Source organism: Tachyglossus aculeatus, chromosome 22 (genome assembly GCF_015852505.1).
Source record: "Tachyglossus aculeatus isolate mTacAcu1 chromosome 22, mTacAcu1.pri, whole genome shotgun sequence".
NCBI classification, from domain to species: Eukaryota; Metazoa; Chordata; class Mammalia; order Monotremata; family Tachyglossidae; genus Tachyglossus; species Tachyglossus aculeatus.
Genome location: NC_052087.1, coordinates 55,922,977 through 55,950,447, shown reverse-complemented (window position 1 = coordinate 55,950,447; position 27,471 = coordinate 55,922,977). Strand labels below are relative to the sequence as shown.

Genomic DNA, 27,471 nt, shown 5'->3' with positions numbered 1-27,471 from the left:
GTGCTCTGCCCACAGTAAGTGCTCAATAAATATGACTGAAGGAATGAACAACAAAGGATGGTATTTGTTAAGTGCTATATGCCGAGCACTCTTCTAAGCGCTGGGGGAGATAGAAGTTAATCAGGTTGGACGCTGTCCCTGTCCCACAAGGGACTTACGCTCTAAATCCCCATTTTAGATGAGGGAACCGAGGCCCAGAGAATAATAAAAATGATAGTGATGATATTAATAATAATAATAATGTTGGTATTTGTTAAGCGCTTACTATGTGCAAAGCACTGTTGTAAGCGCTGGGGGGAATACAAGGAGATAAGGTTGTCCCATGTGGGGCTCACAGTCTTAATCCCCATTTTACAGATGAGGGAACCGAGGCCCAGAGAATAATAAAAATGATAGTGGTGATATTAATAATAATAATAATGTTGGTATTTGTTAAGCGCTTACTATGTGCAAAGCACTGTTCTAAGCGCTGGGGGGAACAAGGAGATAAGGTTGTCCCATGTGGGGCTCACAGTCTTAATCCCCATTTTACAGATGAGGGAACCGAGGCCCAGAGAAGAATAAAAATGATAGTGATGATATTAATAATAATAATAATGTTGGTATTTGTTAAGCGCTTACTATGTGCAAAGCACTGTTCTAAGCGCTGGGGGGAACAAGGAGATAAGGTTGTCCCACGTGGGGCTCACAGTCTTAATCCCCATTTTACAGATGAGGGAACCGAGGCCCAGAGAATAATAAAAATGATAGTGATGATATTAATAATAATAATGTTGGTATTTGTTAAGCGATTACTATGTGCAAAGTACTGTTCTAAGCGCTGGGGGGAATACAAGGAGATAAGGTTGTCCCATGTGGGGCTCACAGTCTTAATCCCCATTTTACAGATGAGGGAACTGAGGCCCAGAGAAGTGAAGTGACTTGCCCAAGGTCACACAGCAGATATGCGGGAGGCGGGATTCGAACCCATATTAGGTGCCAGGCACCATACTAAACGCTGGAGTGGATACAAGCAAATCGGGTTGGACGTGGTCCCTGTCCCACGTGGGGCTCACAGTCTTAATCCCCATTTTACAGATGAGGGAACTGAGGCCCAGAGAAGTGAAGTGACTTGCCCGAGGTCACACAGCAGGCATGTGGGGGAGGCGGGATTCGAACCCATATTAGGTGCCAGGCACCATACTAAACGCTGGAGTGGATACAAGCAAATTGGGTTGGACGCGGTTCCTGTCCCACGCGGGGATCACAGTCTTAATCCCCATTTTACAGATGAGGGAACGGAGGCCCAGAGAAGGGAAATGACTTGTCCAAGGTCACCCAGCAGACAAGTGGCGGAGCCGGGATTTGAACCCCCAACCTCCGACTCCCAAACGGGGCTCTTGCCCCCAGGCCGTGCTGCTTCTCCTACGCCTACTTTTACTCTCCCAAGCGCTTAGTACAGTGCTCACATTGTGCCCCCTCCCCTCTCCCCGCCATCTCCGCCCGCTGGTTTGATCATTAACCGTTCTGCCAACCAGGACTTGGGCAGGGGTGGTGGTGGAGGGGTGAGTCCACTGTCTTTTAGACTGTGAGCCCGCTGTTGGGTAGGGACCGTCTCTAGATGTTGCCAACTTGGACTTCCCGAGCGCTTAGTACAGTGCTCTGCACACAGTAAGCGCTCAATAAATACGATTGATTGATTGATTGACAGAGCGGTGGGTGGCTGAGATGTGGGAGGGGTCTCAGGCCAACTTCTGGGGGTGGGGGTCTCTCTCCCCGCCTCCGGGCCGCCCCCGCCCCAAACCGAGCACGGGACGGGGCACGAGCGCTTGGACTTTGGGAGCAAGGCTGTCAGGGAAAGTCAAAGTCCTTTGATAAGGGGATGGAAGGGAGGGGATGCCCAGCCCTTCTCCCCACCAACTGGGGACAGAGACCCAATCAATCAATCAATCAATCATTCGTATTTATTGAGCGCTTACTGTGTGCAGAGCACTGGACTAAGCGCTTGGGAAGTCCAAGTTGGCAACATAGAGAGACGGTCCCTACCCAACCGAGAAGCAGCGTGGCTCAGTGGAAAGAGCCCGGGCTTTGGAGTCGGAGGTCATGGGTTCAAATGCCGGCTCCGCCAGTTGTCAGCTGTGTGACTTTGGGCAAGTCACTTCTCTGGGCCTCAGTTCCCTCATCTGTAAAATGGGGATGAAGACTGGGAGCCCCCCCGTGGGGCAACCTGATCACCTTGTAACCTCCCCAGCGCTTAGAACAGTGCTTTTCACATAGTAAGTGCTTAATAAATGCCATAATAATAATAATAATAATAATAATGTTGGTATTTGTTAGACAGACCTTTTAGACTGCGAGCCCACCTTTTAGACTGTGAGCCCACTGTTGGGTAGGGACTGTCTCTATATGTTGCCAATTTGTACTTCCCAAGCGCTTAGTACAGTGCTCTGCACATAGTAAGCGCTCAATAAATACGATTGATGATGATGATGATGATCAACAGTGGGCTCACAGTCTAGAAGGGGGAGACAGAGCACAAAACCAAACATATTAACCCAAAAAAGACCCACCCCCAGGAACCGGTCTGAGCCTCACCCCGTCGAGCCCGGGCCTGGGAGTTAGAGGGCCTGGGTTCTAATAATAATAATGGCATTTGTTAAGCGCATACTATGTGTGAAGCACTGTTCTAAGCGCTGCGGGGGAATACAAGGTGATCAGGTTGTCCCACGTGGGGCTCACAGGCTTCATCCCCATTTTACAGATGAGGGAAGTGAGGTCCAGAGAAGTGAAGTGACTTGCCCAAAGTCATACAGCTGACAAGTCTTCTGGACTGTGAGCCCACTTCTAGACCGTGAGCCCACTGTTGGGTAGGGACCGGGCCTGGAATGGCCTCCCTCTGCCCATCCGCCAAGCTAGCTCTCTTCCTCCCTTCAAGGCCCTGCTGAGAGCTCACCTCCTCCAGGAGGCCTTCCCTGACTGAGCCCCTTCCTTCCTCTCCCCCTCGTCCCGCTCTCCATCCCCCCCAGCTTACCTCCTTCCCTTCCCCACAGCACCTGCATATATGTATATATGTTTGTACATATTTATTACTCTATTTATTTATTTATTTTACTTGTACATAGCTATTCTATTTATTTTATTTTGTTAGTATGTTTAGTTTCGTTCTCTGTCTCCCCCTTTTAGACTGTGAGCCCACTGTTGGGTAGGGACCGTCTCTATATGTTGCCAATTTGTACTTCCCAAGCGCTTAGTGCAGTGCTCCGCACATAGTAAGCGCTCAATAAATACGATTGATGATGATGATGATGACCGTCTCTATATGTTGCCGACTTGTACTTCCCAAGCGCTTAGTCCAGTGCTCTGCACACAGTAAGCGCTCAATAAATACGATTAAATGAATGAAAGTGGCAGAGCCGGGATTAGGACCCATGACCTCTGGCTCCCGAGCCCGGGCTCTTTCCACCATGCCACGCTGCTTCTCGTGGAGCGTGGGTTCTAATCCTGGCACCACCACGTAAATAATAATAATGATAATTACGGTATTTGTCAAGTGCTTACTATACAGAGAAGCAGCGTGCCTTGGTGGAAAGAGCTCGGACTTGGGACAACCTGATCACTTTGTAGCCTCCCCAGTGCTTAGAACAGTGCTTCGCACATAGTAAGCGCTTAACAAATGCCATTATTATTATTATTATTATTATAGCCCAAGGACTATTTTAAGTGCTGGGGTAGATACAAGATAGGTTGGACACAGTTCCTGTCCCACATGGGGCTCACAGTCTTAATCCCCGTTTTACAGATGAGGGAACAGAGGCACAGAGAAGTGAAATTCATTCATTCATTGTCGTATTTATTGAGCGCTTACTCTGTGCAGAGCACTGTACTAAGTGCTTGTACTAAGAAATGACTTGCCCGGTGTCACACAGCAGACTTGGTGCCTGTTTACTTGTTTTGATGCCTGTCTCCCCACTTCTAGACTGTGAGCCCGCTGTGGGCAGGGATTGTCTCTGTGTGTTGCTGAATTGTACTTTCCAAGCGCTTAGTACAGTGCTCTGCACACAGTAAGCGCTCAATAAATTTGATTGAATGAATGAATGTGGCGGATCGGGATTAGAACCCAGGACCTCTGAGTCCCAGGCCCTGGCTCTCTCAACGTACCTGCTGTGTGACCCTGGGTGAGACACTTTGCTTCTCTGGGCCTCTGTTTCCTCATGTGCAAAATGGGAATTTAATCTGTAGTCTTCCCCCTACTTAGAATGGGAGCCTCTTGTGGGATCTGATTATGTTCTCCGCCTTGACTGTAATATCATTGTGGGCAGGGATTGTCACTGTTTATTGTTGTATTGGTCTTTCCCAAGCGCTTAGTACAGTGTTCTGCATCATCATCATCAGTCGTATTTATTGAGCGCTTACTGTGTGCAGAGCACTGTACTAAGCGCTTGGGAAGTACAAATTCTGCACACAGTAAGCGCTTAATAAATACAATTGAGTGAACCTTATATCTACCCCAGTGCTTAGTATAGTGCTTCATACATAGTAGTGCTTAACAAATACCACAATTATTATTGTGATGATTGTTAATAATAATGATAATTAATAATAGCAGTAGGCTCCACTAGGGCAGGGCACGTGACTACTAATTCCGTTGCATTGTCCTCTCCAAAGCGCTTAGTCCAGTGCTCTGCACACAGTAAGCGCACAGTAAATACGATTGAATGAATGAATAAATACCATTGATTGATTAGGCTTCAATTGGTCTGGTGAGGTCAATCAATCAATCGTATTTATTGAGCGCTTACTGTGTGCAGAGCACTGTACTAAGCGCTTGGGAAGTACAAGTTGGCAACATATAGGTCCAGAGTTTAGGGGTCTGCGTTGAGGGGGCTTGTCGTGCCCCGCTCCCTCCCTGCCCCCAACGTACGTGTGTGTGTGTGTGTGTGTGTGTGTGTGTGTGTGTGTGTGTCCGTCCGTCCCCACAATCTCCTGTCAAACCACTCCTTGGATGTGTGAGTTTATTTATTTATTTACTTGTACGTATTTGCTATTCTATTTTTTTGGTTAATGATGTGTATCTAGCTTTATTTCTATGTATTCTGATGACTTGACACCCGTCCACATGTTTTGTTTTGTTGTCTGTCTCCCCCTTCTAGACTGTGAGCCCGTTGTTGGGTAGGGACCGTCTCTATATCAATCAATCAATCATATTTATTGAGCGCTTACTGTGCGCAGAGCACTGTACTAAGCGCTTGGGAAGTATAAGTTGGCAACATATAGAGACAGTCCCTACCCAACAGTGGGCTCACAGTCTAGAAGGGGGGAGACAGAGAACAAAACCAAACATACTAACAAAATAAAATAAATAGAATAGATATGTACAAGTAAGATAAATAGATAAATAAATAGAGTAATCAATATGTACAAACATATATACATATATACAGGTGCTGTGGGGAAGGGAAGGTGGTAAGATGGGGGGGATGGAGAGGGGGACGAGGGGGAGAGGAAGGAAGGGGCTCAGTCTGGGAAGTCCTCCTGGAGGAGGTGAGCTCTCAGTAGGGCCTTGAAGGGAGGAAGAGAGCTAGCTTGGCGCAACTTGTACTTCCCAAGCGCTTAGTACAGTGCTCTGCACACAGTAAGTGCTCAATAAATACGATTGAATGAGTGAATGAATGAAAGTGACAGAAACTCCCCCTTCAAAAGAGATGCCAGCGCTCGGAAGACAGGAATCCGGGGTTCATAATAATAACAGTAATAATGATTATGGAACTTGTTAAGCGCTTACTGTGTGCCAAACACTGTTTTAAGCCTTGGGGTGGATATAAGTTAGGTTAGATGCAGTCCATGTCCCAATAGGGCTCACAGTCTTCATCCCCATTTTACAGATGAGGTAACTGAGGCCCGGAGAAGTGAGGTGATTTGCCCAAGGTCACACAGCAGACGCGTGGTGGGGCTAGGATTAGAACCCGTGCCTTTCTGATTCCCAGGCCCGGGCTCTAGCCATCAAGCCACGCTGCTCGCCTGCCTGTCTATCATCATCAATTGTATTTATTGAGCGCTTACTATGTGCAGAGCACTGTACTAAGCGCTTGGGGAGTACAAATTGGCAACATATAGAGACAGTCCCTACCCAACAGTGGACTCACAGTCTACAAGGGGGAGACAGAGAACAAAACCAAACATACCGACAAAATAAAATAAATAGAATAGATATGTACAAGTAAAATAAATAAATAAATGAATAGAGTAATTAATATGTACAAACATATATACATATACACAGGTGCTGTGGGGAAGGGAAGGAGGTAAGATGGGGGGGATGGAGAGGGGGACGAGGGGGAGAGGAAGGAAGGGGCTCAGTCTGTCTGTGTGCTTTGTGCTGACCCCTGCCCCTCTCTTTTACGCCCCACCCTCCCCGATCCCCTCGGTGACTCGTTAACAGGCCTTCCCACTCCCCAATTTGGGGAGTGCCTAAGTATAATAAGGGAAGCAGCATGGCTCAATGGAAAGAGCCCAGGCTTTGAAGTCAGAGGTCATGGGTTCAAATCCCAGCTCTGCCAATTGTCAGCTGCGTGACTTTGGGCAAGTCACTTCACTTCTCTGGGCCTCAGTTCCCTCATCTGGAAAATGGGGATTAAGACTGTGAGCCCCCTGTGGGGCAACCTGATCACCGTGTAACCTCCCCAGCGCTTAGAACAGTGCTTTGCACATAGTAAGCTCTTAATAAATGCCATTATTATTATTATTATTATTATAAACCCACCCCTCCACACTCAGGATCCCCATGGGGAATGAAGAGGGACCAGAGAAGGAGACCAGAGAAGCAGCGTGGCCTAATGGACAGAGCATGGACTCAGAAGTTCCTGGGTTCTAATCCTGACTCTGTCACATGTCTGCTGTGTGACCTTGGGCAAGTCACTTCACTTCTCTGGGCCTTGGTTCCCTCACCTGGAAAATGGGGATTCAGATTGTGAGCTCCATGTGGGACAACCTGATTACCTTATATCTACCTCAGCAGTGCTTGGCACATAGTAAGTGCTTATGATTATTATTATTAATAATAATAATAATAATAATGGGGTTTATTAAGCGCTTACTATGTGCAAAGCACTGTTCTAAGCGCTGGGGAGGTTACAAGGTAATCAGGTTGTCCCACAGGGGGCTCACAGTCTTAATCCCCATTTTACAGATGAGGGAACTGAGGCTCAGAGAAGTTAAGTGACTTGCCCAAGGTCACACAACAGACATGTGGCGGAGCCAGGATTCGAACCCATGACCTCTGACTCCAAAGCCCGTGCTCTTTCCACTGAGCCACGCTGCTTCCCTATTATTATTATTATTATTACAAGAGGCCCAGAGGTTTGACCCCTGTGCTCTTTCCATTGAGCCACGCTGCTTCTCTAAACTCTTTCAATAATAATAATAATGGCATTTATTAAGCGCTTACTATGTGCAAAGCACTGTTCTAAGCTCTGGGGAGGTTACAAGGTGACCTGGGGAGGTTTCAAGCGCTTAGTACGGCGCTTTGCACACAGTGAGTGCTCAGTAAATACAAATGAATGAATAGAAAATACAGTTGATTAATTGATCGATTGAAAGAGGACCCCCCCCCCCCCAGACTGTTGCACAGTGCAGTGGGGTGGGGGGAGGTGTTCCTCCACATTCAGTGCTTAAAACAGTGCTTGGCACCTAGTAAACCAATCAATCAATCAATCAATCAATCGTATTTATTGAGCGCTTACTATGTGCAGAGCACTGTACTAAGCGCTTGGGAAGTACAAATTGGCAACACATAGAGACAGTCCCTACCCAACAGTGGGCTCACAGTCTAAAAGGGGGAGACAGAGAACAGAACCAAACATACCAACAAAATAAAATAAATAGGATAGAAATGTACAAGTAAAATAAATAAATAAATAAATAAACAGGGTAATAAATATGAACAACCATATATACATATATACAGGTGCTGTGGGGAAGGGAAGGAGGTAAGATGGGGGGATGGAGAGGGGGACGAGGGGGAGAGTAAACGCTCAACAAATACCATTAGTATTATTATTACTGTTCTTTTTGGGTTTGTATCAGTAATGTGGCCCCGTGCCCTGCGCTCCATCCCGACTGGGGAGAAGCTAGCCCGCTGCCATGGGGCTCCTGAACAGCTGTTGCCTGGCACCTCTCTGGTTGCCGTGGCAACGGTAGAGGTGCTAACTCGCTAATGAGTCCCCATCCCCTTCTTCGCAGAAGGCTGATGATCTCCCCGTTAATGGGGCTGGAAGTACTTCATTCATTCAGTCGTATTTATTGAGCGCTCACTGTGTGCAGAGCACTGGACTAAGCGCTTGGGAAGTACAAATTAGCAACACATAGAGACAGTCCCTACCCAACAGTGGGCTCACAGTCTAAAAGGGGGAGACAGAGAACAAAACCAAACATACCAACAAAATAAAATAAATAGGATAGATATGTACAAGTAAAATAAATAAATAAATAGAGTAATAAATATGTACCACCATATATACATATATACAGGTGCTGTGGGGAAGGGAAGGAGGTAAGATGTCTAGAAGCCATCAGCCATCAGCTTCTGGGGCGGGTGGTCCCTGGGTCCTGGGTTTGAATCCCGAGCCTGGACCCTGAACAAGGCCCCGGTGGAGGTGATAATAATTATAATAATAATGATGATGGCATTTATTAAGCACTTACTATGTTCAAAGCACTGTTCTAAGCGCTGGAGAGGTTACAAGGTGATCAGGTTGTCCCACGGGGGGCTCACAGTCTTAACCCCCATTTTTACAGATGAGGTAACTGAGGCCCAGAGAAGTGAAGTGAGTTGCCCAAAATCACACAGCTGACAATTGGCGGAGCTGGGATTCCAACCCATGACCTCTGACTCCAAAGCCCGGGCTCTTTCCACCGAGCCAGCGTGATGGCCGGGTGGCCTTGGTTTGGGACTTCGAGATTCAACCCCCCCCACCCCGTGCCATCTTTACAGGCGGGAGGGTAGAGCACTCCATAAATTTGGGGCTCCGAGAGAGCAGAGAATGGGGCAGCCGCCAAAAGCCGGGGTGCTTAGGGGAGACCGAAGGTAGAACTTCACCCTTCCTGGGAGTGAAGCTGTCTGGAAGCGGGGGACCCCACCAGTACCGGCCCCTCCCCGGTGACCCCTGAAGCATCATCATCATCATCAATCGTATTTATTGAGCGCTTACTATGTGCAGAGCACTGTACTAAGTGCTTGGGAAGTACAAATTGGCAACATATAGAGACAGTCCCTACCCAACAGTGGGCTCACAGTCTAAAAGGGGGAGACAGAGAACAAAACCAAACATACTAACAAAATAAAATAAATAGAATAGCTATGTACAAATAAATTAAATAAATAAATAAATAGAGTAAAAAAATATGTACAAACATATATACATATATACAGGAAGCATGTGGGCGGCGTTAGGAGAGGGGTGCAGGATTGGGCGGGGAGCACGCACGGGGCCTGACCTTGGGATCAGGGTCCCATCAGAAGGTGTGGTGGCAGGGAACTGGACCAGTTCATTCATTCATTCATTCAATCGTATTTATTGAGCGCTTACTGTGTGCAGAGCACTGGACTAAGCGCTTGGGAAGTCCAAGTTGGCAACATATAGAGACGGTCCCTACCCAACAGTGGGCTCCCAATCAATCAATCAATCAATCGTATTTATTGAGCGCTTACTGTGTGCCGAGCACTGGACTAAGCGCTTGGGAAGTCCAAGTTGGCAACGTATAGAGACGGTCCCTACCCAACAGTGGGCTCACAGTCTAGAAGGGGGAGACAGGCAACAAACCAAAACATATTAACAAAATAAAATAGAGTAAATATGTACAAATAAAATAGAGCAATAAATCCGTACAAACATATATACATATATACAGTTGCTGTGGGGAGGGGAAGGAGGTAAGGCAGGGGGGATGGGGAGGGGGAAAGAGACCGGTTGACCCCTGGGGGCTCCGACTGTGGGCCGAAGGGCAGACCAGGGGAGGGGGCGGGCAGAGGGGCCGAGCTGGTGTCAGCTGTGTGACTCTGGGCAAGTCGCTTCACTTCTCTGTGCCTCAGTGCCCTCGTCTGTAAAATGGGGATGAAGACTGTGAGCCCCCCGTGGGACAACCTGATCACCTTGTAACCTCCCCAGCGCTTAGAACAGTGCTTTACACATAGTAGACGCTTAATAAATGCCGTCATTATTATTATTATTGTTTTCCCCCTTCCCCGGCCTGTGTGTACACGCATGTGCTGGTCTGTGTGTAGATGTGATATGTGTAAAGTCACACAGACAGGCACAGCGGGGCTGTCGCGGGCTCCCAGACTCATCCGATGCCCCCAGCCCCGTTGTTCCTGCTGCTACCCGCTTTAGGGGACTTCAAGGGGGGAGGTGGAATCGGGGGACCCCCAGATGGTTGCCGCAGGGGCCGGGGGAAGGAGGCTCACCCCCCATCCGTCGGGCAGAGCGCCAAGCCATCCTCTTCCACCGGACCCCCACGGTCCCCCGCCCCCCCGGGCACCGTGACTCTTGGACGCCGGAGAAGTCAATCATATTTATTGAGTGTTTACTGTGTGTACAGCACTGTCCTGAGCACTTGGGAAAGGACAATAGGGAGTCAGAAGGACGTGGGTTCTAGTCCCAGCTCTGCCACTCGTCCGCTGTGTGACCTCAGGCAAGCCGCTTCACTTCTCTGGGCCGCAGTTACCTCATCTGGAAAATGGGGTTGGAGACGGGGAGCTCCAGGAGGGACAGCGATTGTGTCCAACCTGATTTGCTTGTATCCACCCCAGCGCTTAGAACAGTGCCTGGCGTATAGTAAACGCTTAACAAATACCATAATTATTCTTTTTCTTGCTCAGTGGAAAGAGCCCGGGCTTTGGAGTCAGAGGTCGTGGGTTCAAATCCCGGCTCCGCCAGTTGTCAGCTGTGTGACTTTGGGCGAGTACCTTAACTTCTCTGGGCCTCAGTTACCTCATCTGTAAAAAATGGGGATTAAGACTGTGAGCCCCCTGTGGACCAAATTGATCACCTTGTAATCTCCCCAGTGCTTAGAACAGTGCTTTGCACATAGTAAGCGCTTAATAAATGCCATCATTCTTATTATTATTATTATTATTACTATTACAACAACAAGCAGACACATTCCCCGCCCACAAGGAACTTGCAGTCTAAAGGGGGAGACAGACATTTATAGAAAGAAAGAAATTACAGATCTGGACATAAGTGCTGTGGGGAAGGGACAGCCCCCCCCCCCCCCATAACCCCCTGCCCCCCACCCACCAGGCTCTGGACCACCTGACCTGGGAATCAGAGGGATCCGAATTCTAATCCCCGCTCTGCCACTTGTCTGCTGCGTGACCTTGGGCAACTCACTTCACTTCTCTGGGCCTCATCTGGAAAATGGGGATGAAGACCGGGAGCCCCAGGTGGGACAGGAACTGTGTCCAACCTGCCAACCTTGTATCTACCGCAGTGCTTAGCACATAGTGAGCACTTAACAAATAGCATAAATGCCTGAGGTCCGGCGCCATGAGCCGATCCAGCGTCCTCCGGCCGGCCTCGGTCATCGCCACCGCCCCCCAGGCCCACCATGGATGGGCCTAGTGGGAGAAGGGGGCTCACTTGAGCCCCTTCCCCTCAGTCCATCGGGCAGAGCACTAGCTGCCCTCCTCTTCCACCAGACCACCACGGCCCCCCACCCCAGGGCAGCTGCGACCCAGCTCCACACCGGGGTCCATGGGGGCCGGGATGGGGACCACCCTCCTCCCGGTCTCTGGACCCCCTGACCGCCAACCTCCGCTTTTCTCCCCCAGCTCCGGCACCATGAGCCAGTCCAGCGGACGATAGCGGCACTCCAAGCCCTCTCCCCGGCCGGCCGTGGTCATCGACGCCCGTGCCCCCTCCCCGGGCCCGCCATGGGTGGGGATCGGCCCCCGCCAAGGGGGACGGCCCCCGAGCAGCTGGCCAGCCTGCTCCGACAGCGGCGCGGTCAGCAGCAGGAGCAGCAGCAGCAGCAGGAGCAGCAGCAGCAGCAGCAGCAGCAGGCGGGCCGGGGCGTCCTGGTCATCGACAGCCGCTCCTTCGTGGAGTTCAACGCCTGCCACGTGCTCGGGGCCGTCAACGTCTGCGCCTCCAAGCTCGTCAAGCGCCGCCTGCAGCAGGACAAAGTGTCCGTGGCCGAGCTCATCCAGGCTGCCTCCAGGGTCGAGGTACCCGCACCCTCCCCTGCAGACTATGCTTGTTGTGGGCAGGGAATGTAGAATGGCAGTGTAGCCTAGTGTGGAGAGAGCCCAAGCCTGGGAGTCGGAAGGACCCGGGTTCTAATCCTGGGCCCATTGCTTGTTTGCTGGGTGATCTTGGGCAAGTCACTCCACTTCTCTGACCATCTTCTCCTTTCCCTCCTTCCCTTGCTCCCTTCCTCCATCCTCTGCTTGTCTCCCTCCATCCTCTCCTGTCTTTTCCTCCAACCTCTCCCCTCTCTCTCTCCCTCCATCTTCTCCTCCCTCTCTCTCCATCCTCTTCTTCCTCCGATCTCTCCCCTCTCTCTCCCTCCGTCCAGCCTCTCCCCTCCCTCCCTCCTCCTCTCCCCTCTCTCACCCTCCTTCCTCCTCTCTCTCCCTCCATCCTCTTCTCCCCTTTCTCCCTCCATCCTCTTCTTCCCTTTCTCCCTCCAGCCTCTCCCCTCCCTCCATCCTCCTTTCCCTCCTTCCCTTGCTCCCTTCCTCCATCCTCTACTTGTCTCCCTCCATCCTCTCCTGTCTTTCCTCCAACCTCTTTCCTCTCTCTCTCCCTCCATCTTCTCCTCCCTCTCTCTCCATCCTCTTCTCCCCTTTCTCCCTCCAATCTCTCCCCTCTCTCTCCCTCCATCCAGCCTCTCCCCTCCCTTCCTCCATCCTCCTTTCCCCTCTCTCTCCCTCCATCCTCCTCTCCCCTCTCTCCTTCCTTCCTCCTCTCCCTCCCTCCATCCTCTTCTCCCCTTTCTCCCTCCAGCCTCTCTCCTCCCTCCCTCCCTCCATCCTCCTTTCCCCTTGTCTCTCCCTCCATCCTCCTCTCCCCTCTCTCACCCTCCTTCCTCCTCTCTCCTCCCTCCATCCTCTTCTCCCCTTACTCCCTCCAACCTCTCCCCCCACAACCGCTTCTCCCCTTTCTCCCTCCCTCTCCTCTCCCCTTCCTCCCTCCTCCTCTCTCCTTCCTCCCTCCCTCCACTCTTCCTCCATCCTCTTCTCCCCTCTCTCTCCATCTTCTCCCCTCTCTCCCTCCATCCTCCTCTCCCCTCTCTCTCTCTCCATCCTCCTCTCCCCTCTCTCCCTCCATCTCCTCTCGCCCCACATCCTCTCCTCTCCCTCCCTTCAGCCTCCCCCCTCTTTCTCCATCCTCTCTCTCTCTCCGCCTGTCTCTCCACCCTCTCATCTGAGCCCCCGGGAGGCTAGAGAGTGTGCAGGCCATTAATCACCCAGGCCCAGCTGGAGCCAATCTGCAGCATCCCCGGGCCCAGCCCCCCTTTCCCCGGCGCCCCCCAGCCCCAGGCCCGCTCCCATTCGCTGCCGATGACATCACCCCGCCTGGATGCCGGAGATCCAGGGGGGAGGGGGGATGCCCGGCTCCCCTCCTCGCCCCCTCCCCCGCCGAGGAAAGGAGGAGGCCGAGGGCCGGAGAGGTCATCTCGGGGCTTGGTGGAGGGGTGGGGGGCACAGAGCCCTCCCTCGGCCCAGGGGTCACCCCCTCTTGCCTCCTGCCCCCCTCCCCTGGACAGGCCTGGGGGGGACATGGGAAGGCATAGTCCAGTGCTCTGCACACAGTAAGCGCTCAATAAATACGATTGAATGAATGAAGGCAGGGCGAAGGAGGGATGGACAGATGGGAGTCCCAACGGGCTCCCCTCTCCCCGCTGTGCTCTTGGACTTGCCACAGCGCTCTGCACCCAGTGAGCGCTCACTAAGTACGATGCAATGAATGAATCATCATCATCAATCGTATTTATTGAGCGCTTACTATGAATGACCCAGGGTGGAGCGAGGGTCGGGGAGAGGGAAGGAGAACAGGCCCCAACCCCCGCCTCGGTTTCCCCACCTGAGGTCACGGGGGTGGGAGGAGGCAGATGGGCAGATGTGCCCTTGGAGTGGGGGGCGGGGCGGAGCTGGCAGTGGCATCTGTCAGCGGCGGGCGGGGGGGGGGGGGGGAGCAGATGGCAGGAAGGGTGACGTCAGTGACTCTCTCTGACCGTCTCTCTCTGCCCTGTGCCCCGCGACCCCCGACCCCTGGAAAGAAGCAGCGGGGCCTAGTGGATAGAGCCCAGGCCCGGGAGGCAGGAGGTCCTGAGTTCTAATCCCGGCCCCGCCACTTGTCTGCCTTGTGACCTTGGGCAAGACACTTCACTTCCCTAGGCCTCGGTTCCCTCGTCTGTCAAATGGGGTTAAGACTGTGAGCCCCGTGTGGGACAGGGACTGTGTCCAACCCGATGACCTTGAATCGACCCCAGTGCTTAGAATAGTGCTTGGCACATAGTAAGTGCTTAACAAACAGCATCATCATTATTATCATTATTATTATTATTATTATCATTATTAGAGAAGCAGCGTGGCTCAATGGAAAGAGCCCGGGCTTTGGAGTCAGAGGTCATGGGTTCAAATCCCGGCTCTGCCAACTGTCAGCTGTGTGACTTTGGGCAAGTCACTTCACTTCTCTGGGCCTCAGTTCCATCATCTGTAAAATGCGGATTAAAACTGTGAGCCCCCCCGGGGACAACCTGATCACCATGTCACCTCCCCAGCGCTTAGAACAGTGCTTTGCACATAGTAAGCGCTTAATAAATGCCATTATTATTATTATTATTATTATTATTATTATTATTATTATTATGTGGCCACAGCAGTTTCTCACTTCTCTGTCCGTCCTGGACTCCAGACCGCAGGACTTCTGGGGAGATGGATCTAATCCTGACTCTGCCACCGGACTGCTGTGTGACCTGGGGCAAGTCCCTTAACTTCTCTGTGCCTCAGTTTCCTCAGCAGTTAAATGGGGGTTAACTGTAAAAATTATGGTATTTGTTAAAGGCATCGTACTAAGCACTCTGTTCTACCTCCCCCTAAGAGCATGAGCCCCACGTGCGACTGGAACCATGTCTGACCCAATTATCTTGTGTCTACCCCAGTGCTTAGTACAGTGCTTGGCACAGAGTGCAGTCCCTGTAGACTCTAATCTTCTTATGGGCAGAGGATGAGTCTACCCAATGCTGTGGTATTGTAATAACAATAATAATAATAATAATAATAATAATAATAACGATGGTATTTGTTAAGCAGTTACTCTGTGCCAAGCACTGTTCTGAGCACTGGAGTAGACAGACGGTAATCAGGTTGTCCCACGTGGGGCTCCTAGTCTTAATTCCCATTTGACAGATGAAGAAACTGAGGCCCAGAGAAGTTAATCTACTTGCCCAAGGTCACACAGCAGACAAGTGGTGGAGCCAGAATTAGAACCCACGACCTCTGACTCCCAAGCCCGGGCTCTTGCCACTAGGCCAGGCTGTATTCATTCATTCATTCATTCATTCAATCGTATTTATTGAGCGCTGCTTGTGTGCAGAGCACTGGATTAAATGCTTAGGAAGTACAAATCGGCAACATATAGAGACGGTCCCTACCCGGCAACGGGCTCACAGCCCAAGCGTTTAGTGTGGTACTCTGCCCGCAGAAAACGTTCAGTAAATACTACCGATTGATAGTAAATGTTTAACAAAGACGACTGAAAAAGCAGTCCAGCCGCCTGGTTGCTCTTGTGGTCCCTGCCCTGCCGGCATGGGTTTGGGAAGACGGACGGGTGGATGGATGGACAGATGGATGGACGGATGGATGGATGGATGGATGGACAGATGGACAGATGGATGGGCAGATGGATGGATGGATGGACAGATGGACAGATGGATGGGCGGACGGATGGATGGATGGACGGACGAATAGATGGATGGATGGACAGACGGACGGACAGATGGATGGGCGGATGGATGGACAGACGGATGGATGGACGGACGAATGGACAGATGAATGGATGGATGGATGGACAGATGGATGGATGGACAGATGGATGGATGGACGAACGGACGGACGGACAGATGGATGGACGGATGGATGGACAGACCGATGGATAGACGGACGGATGGACAGATGGATGGATGGACGGATGGATGGATGGATGGATGGACGGATGGACGGATGGATGAACAGACGGATGGATGGGCGGACGGATGGATGGATAGACGGTTGGATGGACGGACGGATGGACAGATGGATGGAGGGACAGATGGATGGACAGACGGAGGTGAGGATGGGGGGGGTCCCGGCCATCCGTGACCCTGTGCCCCCCCACCCCTCTCCCAGGTGGAGGCGGAGGGTGGTCAGGACGTAGTGGTGTATGACCAGAGCACCCGGGACGCAGCCGCGCTGGCCGCAGACAGCTTCCTGTCCGTCCTGCTCAGCAAACTGGACCGGCGCTACCCCAGAGTCTCCATCCTCACAGGTACCGTCCGGGGAGGACGGGGGGAGCCTGGGGGTGGGCCGGAGGGCGGGGCTGGAGGGGAGGAAGGAGTGGGGATGGGGCCTGGAAGCTCCGCCCTCTGATGATGATGAAGCAGCGGGGCTTAGTGGCAAGAGTCAGAGGACGTGGGTTCTAATCCCGACTCCGCCACTTCTCTGCTGTGTGACCTCGGGTAAGTCGCTTTACTTCTCTGGGCTTCAGTTCCCTCATCTGTAAAATGGGGATTTAAAGTGTGAGCCCCGAGTGGGACAACCTGATGACCCTGTATCCAACCTAGTGCTTAAAGCAGTGCTTGGCACGTAGTAAGCGTTTAACAAATACCACAAATTATTATTATTGTTACAATTTAATAATAATGATAATAATAATAATAATGGTATTTGATGGTATGAGGGAACTGCTGTGTGACCTTGGGCAAATCACTTGGCTTCTCTAGGCCTCTGTTCCTTCAATTGTAAATGGGGATTTAATACGTGTTTTCCCTCCCCCTGAGACGGTGCACCGCATGTGAGGGACAGGGACTGTTTCTGAACTGTTTGTCTTGGAAAAACAGCTGTTAGCACAGTGGCAAATAGTAAGGGCTAAGCAATTACAATTACTGTTGTATTTATTATTATATATTATTATATACTATATTATATGTATATTATATTAAGAATCGGTGCAGCTTCGTGGAAGATGCACGGGCTAGGGAGGCAGAGGCCGTGGGTTCTAATTCCGCCTCCGCCACTTATCAACTGGGTGACTTTGGGCAAGTCACTTCACTCCTCTGGGCTTCAGTTCCCTCATCTGGAAAATGGGGAAGAAGACTGTGACCCCAACGTGGGACAACCTGATTGCCTTGTATCTACCCCGGCACTTAGAACAGTGCTTGGCACATAGTAGGCGCTTAGCAAATACCCTCATTATTATTATTATTATTATTATGGTATACACTCCCAAGCGCTCAGTAAAGTGTTCTGCAGATTGTAAGCCCTCAAGAAGCGCTTAGAACAGTTCTTGGCATATAGTAAGTACTTAACAAATACCATAAGTGTTATGAATCAATAAATCCCCCTAATTGATTGATTTATTATTATTTTGCTAGAAAGGAAACCTCCCCCCCCAACACCTCGCCCTTGAGGATGCAATTTCAGTGTCGGCCACCGGAGGGCAGCAGAAGCCACACTCTTCATTCATTCAATCGAATTTATTTAGCGCTTAATAATAATAATGATAGCATTTATTAAGTGCTTACTATGTACAAAGCACTGTCCTAAGCGCTGAGGAGGTTACACGATAATCAGGTTGTCCCACGGGGGGCTCACAGTCTTAATCCCCATTTTCCAGATGAGGGAACTGAGGCCCAGAGAAGTGAAGTGACTTGCCCAAAGTCACACAGCTGGCAATTGGCGGAGCCGGGATTTGAACCCATAATAATAATAATGATGGCATTTATTAAGCACTTACTATGTGCAAAGCACTGTTCTAAGCGCTGGGGAGGTTACAAGGTGACCAGGTTATCCCACGGGGGGCTCACAGTCTTAATCCCCATTTTCCAGATGAGGGAACTGAGGCCCAGAGAAGTGAAGTGACTTGCCCAAAGTCACACAGCTGGCAATTGGCAGAGCCAGGATTTGAACCCATGACCTCTGACTCCAAAGCCCGGGCTCTTTCCACTGAGCCACGCTTACTGTGTGCAGAGCACTGTACTAAGTGCTTGGGAAGTACAATTCGGCAGCAGATAGAAACAATTTACTACTCTTATTTATTTTACTTGTACATATTTACTAGTCTATTCATTTTGTTAGTGATGTGCATTTAGCTTTGTTCTGATGACTTGACACCTGTCCACATGTTTTGTTTTGTTGTCTGTCTCCCCCTTCTAGACTGTGAGCCCATTGTTGGGTAGGGACCGTCTCCATATGTTGCCAACATGTTCTTCCCAAGCGCTTAGGACAGTGCTCTGCACACAGTAAGCGCTCAATAAATATGATTGAATGAGTGAATGAATGAATCTCTCCCCAACAACGGGTTCACAGTCTATAAGGGTGAGGGCTTCCAGCCCCCTCCCCCATGGGAGACCATTGGGCCTTCATCATCATCAATCGTATTTATTGAGCGCTTACTATGTGCAGAGCACTGTACTAAGCGCTTGGGAAGTACAAATTGGCAACATATAGAGACAGTCCCTACCCAACAGTGGGCCTTGACTGGTCCATTCAGGTCATTGACCACTGCCCTGGCTCTCCCCCCCAAACACATACACACACACACACACACACACACACACACACACACACACACACACACACACACACACACACACACACACGCTCCCCCCACCCTTCTGGGATTCCGGGAAACTGAGGCCCAGTCCAAAGCCCCACTCCCTCCCTCCCAGCAGCCCCTGAAGCATCCTCGAAGGAGAGACGACTGCTGCAGGAGGGAAGTCCTACCCTCTAACCTAAATCCCCTCTTGCTGCGCTAAAGCTGGGGGATTTAATTGCAGCCAGATTTAATTGCAGCCAGGGGGATTTAAGTTAGACTGAAGGCCTTCCTGGCCGGAGGGGCATGGGACCTCGCCCCTGCCAACCCCAGCGGTTGGCATCTCATCCCGTGGAGCTCTTTAAATCAAATTTGGGCTTGAGGAGGTGGGGGGGAGTTCCCTCCTCGGTAAAATGGGGAGCGAGACTGTGACCCCCACATGGGACAGGGACTGTGTCCAACCCAATTTGTTTGTTTGTATCCACCCCAGAGATTAGCACAATGCCTGGCACACAATCAGCGCTTAACAAATGCCTTTAACAATAATAATACTAATAATAATAACAAGGGCACCCTGAGGGGGGGAGGAGGAAGCTGATATCCCCCTCCTGTCACCACACTCAGAGGGAAGGTCGGCAACCTCCCACCCCCAGCATGTGGTTATTATTATTGATAATAATAATAATAATAATAATAATGATGATGGTATTTGTTAAGCACTTACTAAGTGCCAAATACTGAGAAGCATCATGGCTTAGTGGAAAGAGCCCGGGCTTGGGAGTCAGAGGTCATGGGTTCTAATTCCGACTCCGTCACTTGTCAGCTGTGTGACTTTGGACAAGTCACTTTACTTCTCTGGGCCTCAGTTCCCTCATCTGGAAAATGGGGATGAAGACTGTGAGCCCCATGTGGGACACTCTGATTACTTTGTATCTCCCCCAGGGCTTAGAACAGTGTTTGGCACATAGCAAGAGCTTAACAAATACTATTATTATTATTTTTACTACTAAGCACTGGGGTGGATGCAAGCAGATCAGGTTGGACTGAGTCCCTTGTCCTCTGTGGGGCTCCCAGTCTCCATCCCCGTTTTCCAGACGAGGGAACTGAGGCCCAGAGAAGCGAAGTGACTTGCCCAAGGTTACCCAACAGACAAGGACCGGAGGGGGGATTAGAACCCACGACTTTGTGCCTGCCAGGTGGTTCTTCCCGCCCCCCGGGGCTTTGGCCCTTTTAATTCCCACAGAATTAAAATGGCTCTGGGAGCGAGGCTGGCATCATGGTGGAAGGGTCACCTTCGGGCAGTGGGGGTGGAGGGGGTGCGCAGCTCTTGGAGGTCAGGGAGCTGGAAACGGGACGGGACTTTAGGACAAGCCCTTGGAGGGGATGCGAGGCGGGGGGCTTCCCGGAGGAGGAGGGGCAGGGGGACCAGCCACCATCCCCAGCCCCCAGCGCCCTTTAAGTTACAGCCAGCCGGGACGTGGGGGTGGGCCCCTGTCCATGGGGCGGTGGTAGCCCGTGTCCGTGGATTAGGGGTGGGCCTATGCCCGTGGGCTGAAGATGGCCACGCTGCAAAGCAGCGTGGCTCAGTGGAAAGAGCCCGGGCTTTGGAGTCAGAGGTCATGGGTTCAAATCCCGGCTCCGCCAGTTGTCAGCTGTGTGACTTTGGGCAAGTCACTTCACTTCTCTGGGCCTCAGTTCCCTCATCTGGAAAATGGGGATTAAAATCTGTGAGCCCCCCCGTGGGACAACCTGATCACCCTGTAACCTCCCCAGCGCTTAGAACAGTGCTTTGCACATAGTAAGCGCTTAAGAAATACCATCATTATTATTATTATTATGGCCCCGTGTCCATAGACAGGGGTTGTCCCGTGTCCGTGGGATGGAGGCGGCCCGTGTCATGAGAAGCAGCGTGGCTCAGTGGACAGAGCCCGGGCTTTGGAGTCAGAGGTCAGGGGTTCTAATCCCGGCTCCGCCAATTGTCAGCTGTGTGCCTTTGGGCAAGTCACTTCACTTCTCTGGGCCTCAGTGCCCTCATCTGTCTAATGGGGATGAAGACTGGGAGTCCCCCAAGGGACAACCTGATCACCTTGAAACCTCCCCAGCGCTTAGAACAGTGCTTTGCACAGAGTAAGCCCTATAGAAATGCCATCATCATTATTGTATATATGTATATATACATATATATACACCTGTATATATATATATACACCTGTATATATGTATATATGTTTGTACATATTTATTACTCTATTTATTTATTTATTTTACTTGTACATATCTATCCTATTTATTTTATTTTGTTAGTATGGAATGCCCCCAATCCCTCTGCCCATCCACCAAGCTAGCTCTCTTCCTCCCTTCAAGGCCCTGCTGAGAGCTCACCTCCTCCAGGAGGCCTTCCCAGACTGAGCCCCTTCTTTCCTCTCCCCCTCGTCCCCCTCTCCATCCCCCCGTCTTACCTCCTTCCCTTCCCCACAGCACCTGTATATATGTATATATGGTTGTACATATTTATTACTCTATTTATTTATTTATTTATTTATTTTACTTGTACATTTCTATCCTACTTATTTTATTTTGTTGGTATGTTTGGTTCTGTTCTCTGTCTCCCCCTTTTAGACTGTGAGCCCACTGTTGGGTAGGGACTGTCTCTATGTGATGCCAATTTGTACTTCCCAAGCGCTTAGTACAGTGCTCTGCACATAGTAAGCGCTCAATAAATACGATTGATTGATTGATTGATTTTGTTCTCTGTCTCCCCCTTTTAGACTGTGAGCCCACTGTTGGGTAGGGACTGTCTCTATATGTTGCCAATTTGTACTTCCCAAGCGCTTAGTACAGTGCTCTGCACATAGTAAACGCTCAATAAATACGATCGATGATGATGATGATGATGATTAATTATTATTATTATGGGGTTGGCCCCGTGTCCACAGATGGGGGGTGGCCCATGTGTGTAGTCAGGGGATGTCCTGTGTCCATGGGATGGGGGTGGCCCGCGTCCATGGGCTGGAGGTGGCCCCATGTCCATAGACAGGGGGTGGCCCGTGTCGGTGGGATGGGGGTGGTCCCTTGTCCTGGTGGACCCCAAGTGTCTGTACATGCCTGGGCCTGGGCCCGCTCACAGGGGACATACTTCTCCCCCCAAGGAGATCCCACCCACCCCCCCAAACCCTCCTCCCAACCCTAAAGCACTTATGTCCCCATCTGTCTCCGCCACTTGTCAGCTGTGTGACTTTGGGCAAGTCACTTCACTTCCCTGTGCCTCAGTTCCCTCATCTGTAAAATGGGGATTAAGAACGGGAGCCCCACATGGGACAACTTGATCACCTTGAATCATTCCCAGCGCTTAGAGCAGTGCTTGTCACGTGGTAAGCGCTAAACAAATACCATCCTCATTATTAAGTAAATCATCAATCGTATTTATTGAGCGCTTACTGTGTGCGGAGCACTGTACTAAGCGCTTGTAAATAGGGTTGGACACAGTCCCTGTCATGTATAAACCTCAAAGTTTCAGTTGTGTTGGGGGTGGGGGGGCTCTTGACACCAATTAGGGTCTCTTCCAGAGGTTGGGCAGTTGGGGAATAAGGTCGAGGAAGCCCCTTCCCCTTCTCCTCATCCCCCTCCCGCACCCTGGCTGCATTGGACCGTCCGAGTCCAGGGTAAAGAGCCGCGTTCGAATTCTCCCCTGAAATGCAACCATCTCTGGGTTGTGCCTCCCCGAAGCCCAACGCCCCCAGGGAATCCCAGGCTGGTGGGCCTGGGGTCCCTGACTTTTACACCGACCTCTGGGTACCACCAAGAACCCCAAGTTATTCATTTATTCAATCATATTTATTGAGTGCTTACTATGTGCAGAGCACTGTACTAAGCGCGTGGGAGGGGACAGTCCAACAATAAACAGTGGCATTCCCTGCCCAACATCCCTCCCCTTTTAGACTCCCCCTTTTAGACTCCCCCCCACCTTTTAGACTGTGAGCCCACTGTTGGGTAGGGACTGGCTCTATATGTTGCCAACTTGTACTTCCCAAGCGCTTAGTACAGTGCTCTGCACACAGTAAGCGCTCAATAAATAATAATGCTGGCATTTGTTAAGCGCTTACTATGTGCAAAGCACTGTTCTAAGCGCTGGTGGGGGGATACAAAGTGATCAGGTTGTCCCATGTGGGGTTCACAGTCTTAATCCCCATTTTACAGATGAGGTAACTGAGGCTCAGAGAAGTTAAGTGACTTGCCCAAGGTCGCACAGCAGGCATGTGGCGGAGTCGGGATTCGAACCCATGACCTCTGACTCCAAAGCCCGGGCTCTTTCCATTGAGCCACGTGATGATGATGAAAATCAGACTCACGGTCTAGAAGCGGGGAGACAGAGAACAAAGCAAGACAGGCATCAGTGGCATCAAAATAAATAGAATTGTAGACATATACACATCATTAATAAAATAAATAGTATAATAAATATGCACATTCAGTCATATTTATTGAGCGCTTACTGTGTGCAGAGCACTGTACTAAGTGCTTGGAAAGTACAATTCAGCAACAGATAGAGACAATCCCTACCCAGCAACGGGCTCACACTCTAGAAGAGGGGAGACTGACAACAAAACAAAACAAGTAGACAGGCGTCAATAGCATCAAAATAAATAGAATTATAGATATATACACATCATTAATAAAATGAATAGAATAATAAATATGTACATAGATACAGAGCCCGTAGGATCCCTAGCCAAGAATGTGGGCATGGACAGAGGAGGGCCCATGGAGCTCATTGTGAGCAGGGAATGTGTCTATTGTTATATTGTCTTCTTCCAAGCGCTTAGTACAGTGCTCTGCTCACATTAAGCGCTCAATAAATATGATTGAATGAATGAATGAAGGGGATTGAGCTAGTCTTGTTTCTAGGTGGGAGCAAGGAGAGGGAGCAACTTCAGCAGTAGAGAAGCAGCGTGGCTCAGTGGAAAGAGCACAGGCTTTGGAGTCAGAGGTCATGGGTTCAAATCCCAGCTCCGCCAATTGTCAGCAAGTCACTTAACTTCTCTGGGCCTCAGTTCCCTCACCTGTAAAATGGGGATTAAGGCTGTGAGCCCCACGTGGGGCAACCTGATCACCTTGTAACCTCCCCAGCGCTTAGGACAGCGCTTGGCGCATAGTAAACGCTTAATAAATGCCATCATTATTGTTACTATTATTCTCTCTCCCCCGCTAGATTAGAAGCTCCTTGAGGGCAGGGATTTTGTCTACTTTGTAACTTATTTATATCGGTGTCCGTCTCCCCCTCTAGACCGTCAGCTGGCTGTGGGCAAGGAACGTGTCCGTTTATTGTTGTACTGTCATCTCCCAAGTGCTTAGTACAGTGCTCTGCACACAGTAAGCGCACAATACATAATAGAGAATACATAATAGAGAAGCAGCGTGGCTCAGTGGAAAGAGCACGGGCTTTGGAGTAAGAGGTTATGGGTTCGAATCCCGACTCCGGCACATGTCTGCTGTGTGACCTTGGGCAAGTCACTTAACTTCTCTGAGCCTCAGTTACCTCATCTGTAAAATGGGGATTAAGGCCGTGAGCCCCAGGTGGGACAACTTGATCACCTTGTGTCGTCCCCCCCCAGCGCTTAGAACAGTGCTCTGCGCATAGTAAGCACTTAACAAATGCCATTATTATTATTATTATAATACATATGATTGAATGAATGCTAACTCCACTGTCTACTCCCAAGCGCTCAGTCCAGCGCTCTGCAAACAGTAGACTGGAAGCTCCTCGAAGACAGGGACTGCGGCTACTAACTCTGTCCTCTCCCAAACACTCAGCACAGTGCTTCGCACACAGTAGACTGTTGGCTTCTCGGGGGCAGGGATTGTAATTGTATTTATTTGTATTGATTCCATGTCTCTCCACCAGCCCCCCCAGACTGTAAGCTCACTGTGGGCAGGGAATGTGTCTGTTTATTGTTCTATTGTCCTTTCCCAAGTGCTTAGTACAGTGTTCTGCACTCAGTAAGCGCTCAGTAAATACACTGACTGTATGAATGAATGAATAATTCTTTTGTCCTCCCCCAAGAGCTCAGCACAGGGTTCTGCACACAGTAGACTGTCAGCTCCTTGAGAGCAGAAGTCATATGTAGTCACAGTACAGTGCTCTGCACATAGTAAGCGCTCAATAAATACGATTGATGATATGTAATAATAATGACGGTATTTGTTAAGCGCTTACTATATGCCAAGCACTGCTAACACTATTGCCAGTGCCAGCGCTCAGAACAGCACTTCAGGGCTTGGCACAGAGTGAGCGCTTCACAAGTACCATAATTACGATCCTTGGACTCTCCCAAGCATTCAGCACAGCGCTCTGCACGGAGCAAGCGCTCAATAAATAGCATCGATTGATTGAAAGGGGAGGGGAGGGTGTCGTGGACGGCCTCTCTGTCCGTCCGGGCATTTTGAGGGGGAGGGTCTGGTCCGTCATAAAACCTGTAGTCCCCTCTTGTCCGACTGTGAGCCCACTGTTGGGTAGGGACCGTCTCTAGATGTTGCCAACTTGTACTTCCCAAGCGCTTAGTACAGTGCTCTGCACACAGTAAGCGCTCAATAAATACGATTGATTGATTGAAAGCCTGTTGTGTCTGCCAACCCTGTTGTACTGTGCTCTCCCAAGCACTTAGTATAGTGCTTTGTATATAGTAAACGCTCAACAAATACCATTGATTGATTGCCCACCCCCTCCCCCAATACCGACCCCACTGTTGGGTCTGACGGGGGTGTGGGGGACAATGCTATTTTATTTGTACATATTTATTCTATTTATTTTATTTTGTTAATATGTTTTGTTTTGTTCTCTGTCTCCCCCTTCTAGACTGTGAGCCCGCTGTTGGGTAGGGACCGTCTCTAGATGTTGCCGACTTGTACTTCCCAAGCGCTTAGTACAGTGCTCTGCACACAGTAAGCGCTCAATAAATACGATTGAATGAATGCTAGGGAGGCAGGATGCCTAGTGGCTAGAGCCCGGGCCTGGGCGTCAAAAGATTACGGGTCCCAATCCCAGCTCTGCCATAAGTCTGCCGTGTGGCCTTGGGCAAGTCACTTCACTTCTCCGGGCCTCAGTGACCTCATCTAGAAAAGGGGGATGAAGACTGTGAGCCCCGCGTGGGACAGGGGACTGTGTTCAACCCGATTTGCTCGTATCCACCCAAGTGCTTAGTACAGTGCCTGGCACATAGTAAGCGCTTAACAAATTCCCCTTCTAGACCGTGAGCCCGTTGTTGGGTAGGGACTGTCTCTATATGTCGCCAGTTTGTACTTCCCAAGCGCGTAGTACAGTGCTGTGCACACAGTAAGTGCTCAATAAATATGGTTGAATGAATGAATGAATGAAATACCATTATTATTATTATTATTATTATTATTATTATTATTATTATTATTTACAGCTGGGACGATGTCCCAGGGCCACCACTAAGGGCCAGGTGGCTATCTGTGGGGGAGAGTCATGGGCACCCTTGGGCACCCCTGGCACCTGACTCAATCATTCATTCATGCATTCAATCGTATTTATTGAGCACATTCGACCGTATTTCTTGAGCGCTTATTGTGTGCAGAGCACTGTACTAAGCGCTGGGGAGAGTCCAGTACAGCAATAAACAGACACATTCCCCGCCCACAACCAGCCGGCCTAGTAGACGGAGCACAGGCCTGGGAGACTGAAGGACCTGGGTTCTAATCCCAGATCTGCCGCTCGTCTGCTGTGTGACCCTGGGCAAGTCACTTCACTTCTCTGGGCCTCAGTTCCCTCAATCAATCAATCAATCAGTCGTATTTATTGAGCGCTTACTGTGTGCAGTACTCTCCCTCATTTGTAAAATGGGGATTAAGACTGTGAGCCTCATGTGGGACAGGGACTGTGTCCAACCTGACTAACTTATATCTCCCCCAGCCCTTAGAACAGTGCTTGGCACATAGTAAGCGCTTAACAAATACCATAATAATAATAATAATAATAATAACCATTGTTATTAATAACCATTGTTATTATTATTATTATTATTATTAATTATTATTATTATTATGGGGAGGCAGGCATCAATACAGACCAGCCACTCCTCTGGCTCTCCCCATGGTAGGCTACTTCAAACACTGGGTTCTTATCCAGTGTTGCCAACCTGTGCTTCCCAAGTGCTTAGTACAGTGCTCTGCACACAGTAAGTGCTCAGTAAATACGATTGAATGAATGAATGAATTATCTCTGGACTGGAAACTCATTGTGGGCAGGGACTGTGTCTGTTATATTGTTGTGTTTTCTCCCAAGCGCTTAGTACAGTGCAGAGCACAGTTAGCACTGAATAAATACAACTGACTGACTAGGACTGAATGACTTTCCCCACTGCCCCCAATTCCAGAGATTTGGTCATTCATTAATTCATTCATTCATTCATTCACTCTTATTTATTGTGTGCTTTCTGTGTGCAGAGCACTGTACTAAGCACTTGGGAGAGGACAATACAACGATAAACAGACACATTCCCTGTCCACGACACGCTTACAGTCCAGAGGGGGAGAGACATTCATTCATTCATTCATTCAGTCGTATTTATTGAGTACTTACTGTGTGCAGAGCACTGTACAGAGCATTTGGAAGAGTCCACTACAACAGTAAACAGACACATTCTCCCCGCAATAAGCTCACAGTCTGGAGTGGGGGAGA

At 50.0% G+C, this 27,471-nt stretch overlaps 1 protein-coding gene across 1 annotated transcript in view; it reads left to right on the top strand.

Moving 5' to 3' along the window:
* Positions 1-27,471, top strand: part of DUSP8 (dual specificity phosphatase 8) — a 63,502-nt gene that overhangs the window by 12,388 nt on the left and 23,643 nt on the right. The window contains exons 2-3 of the mRNA XM_038765385.1: positions 11,807-12,202; positions 16,370-16,508. Coding sequence (XP_038621313.1) covers positions 11,909-12,202; positions 16,370-16,508 — 433 coding nt within the window. The 5' untranslated portion in view covers positions 11,807-11,908. The remainder of the gene's footprint in view (positions 1-11,806; positions 12,203-16,369; positions 16,509-27,471) is intronic.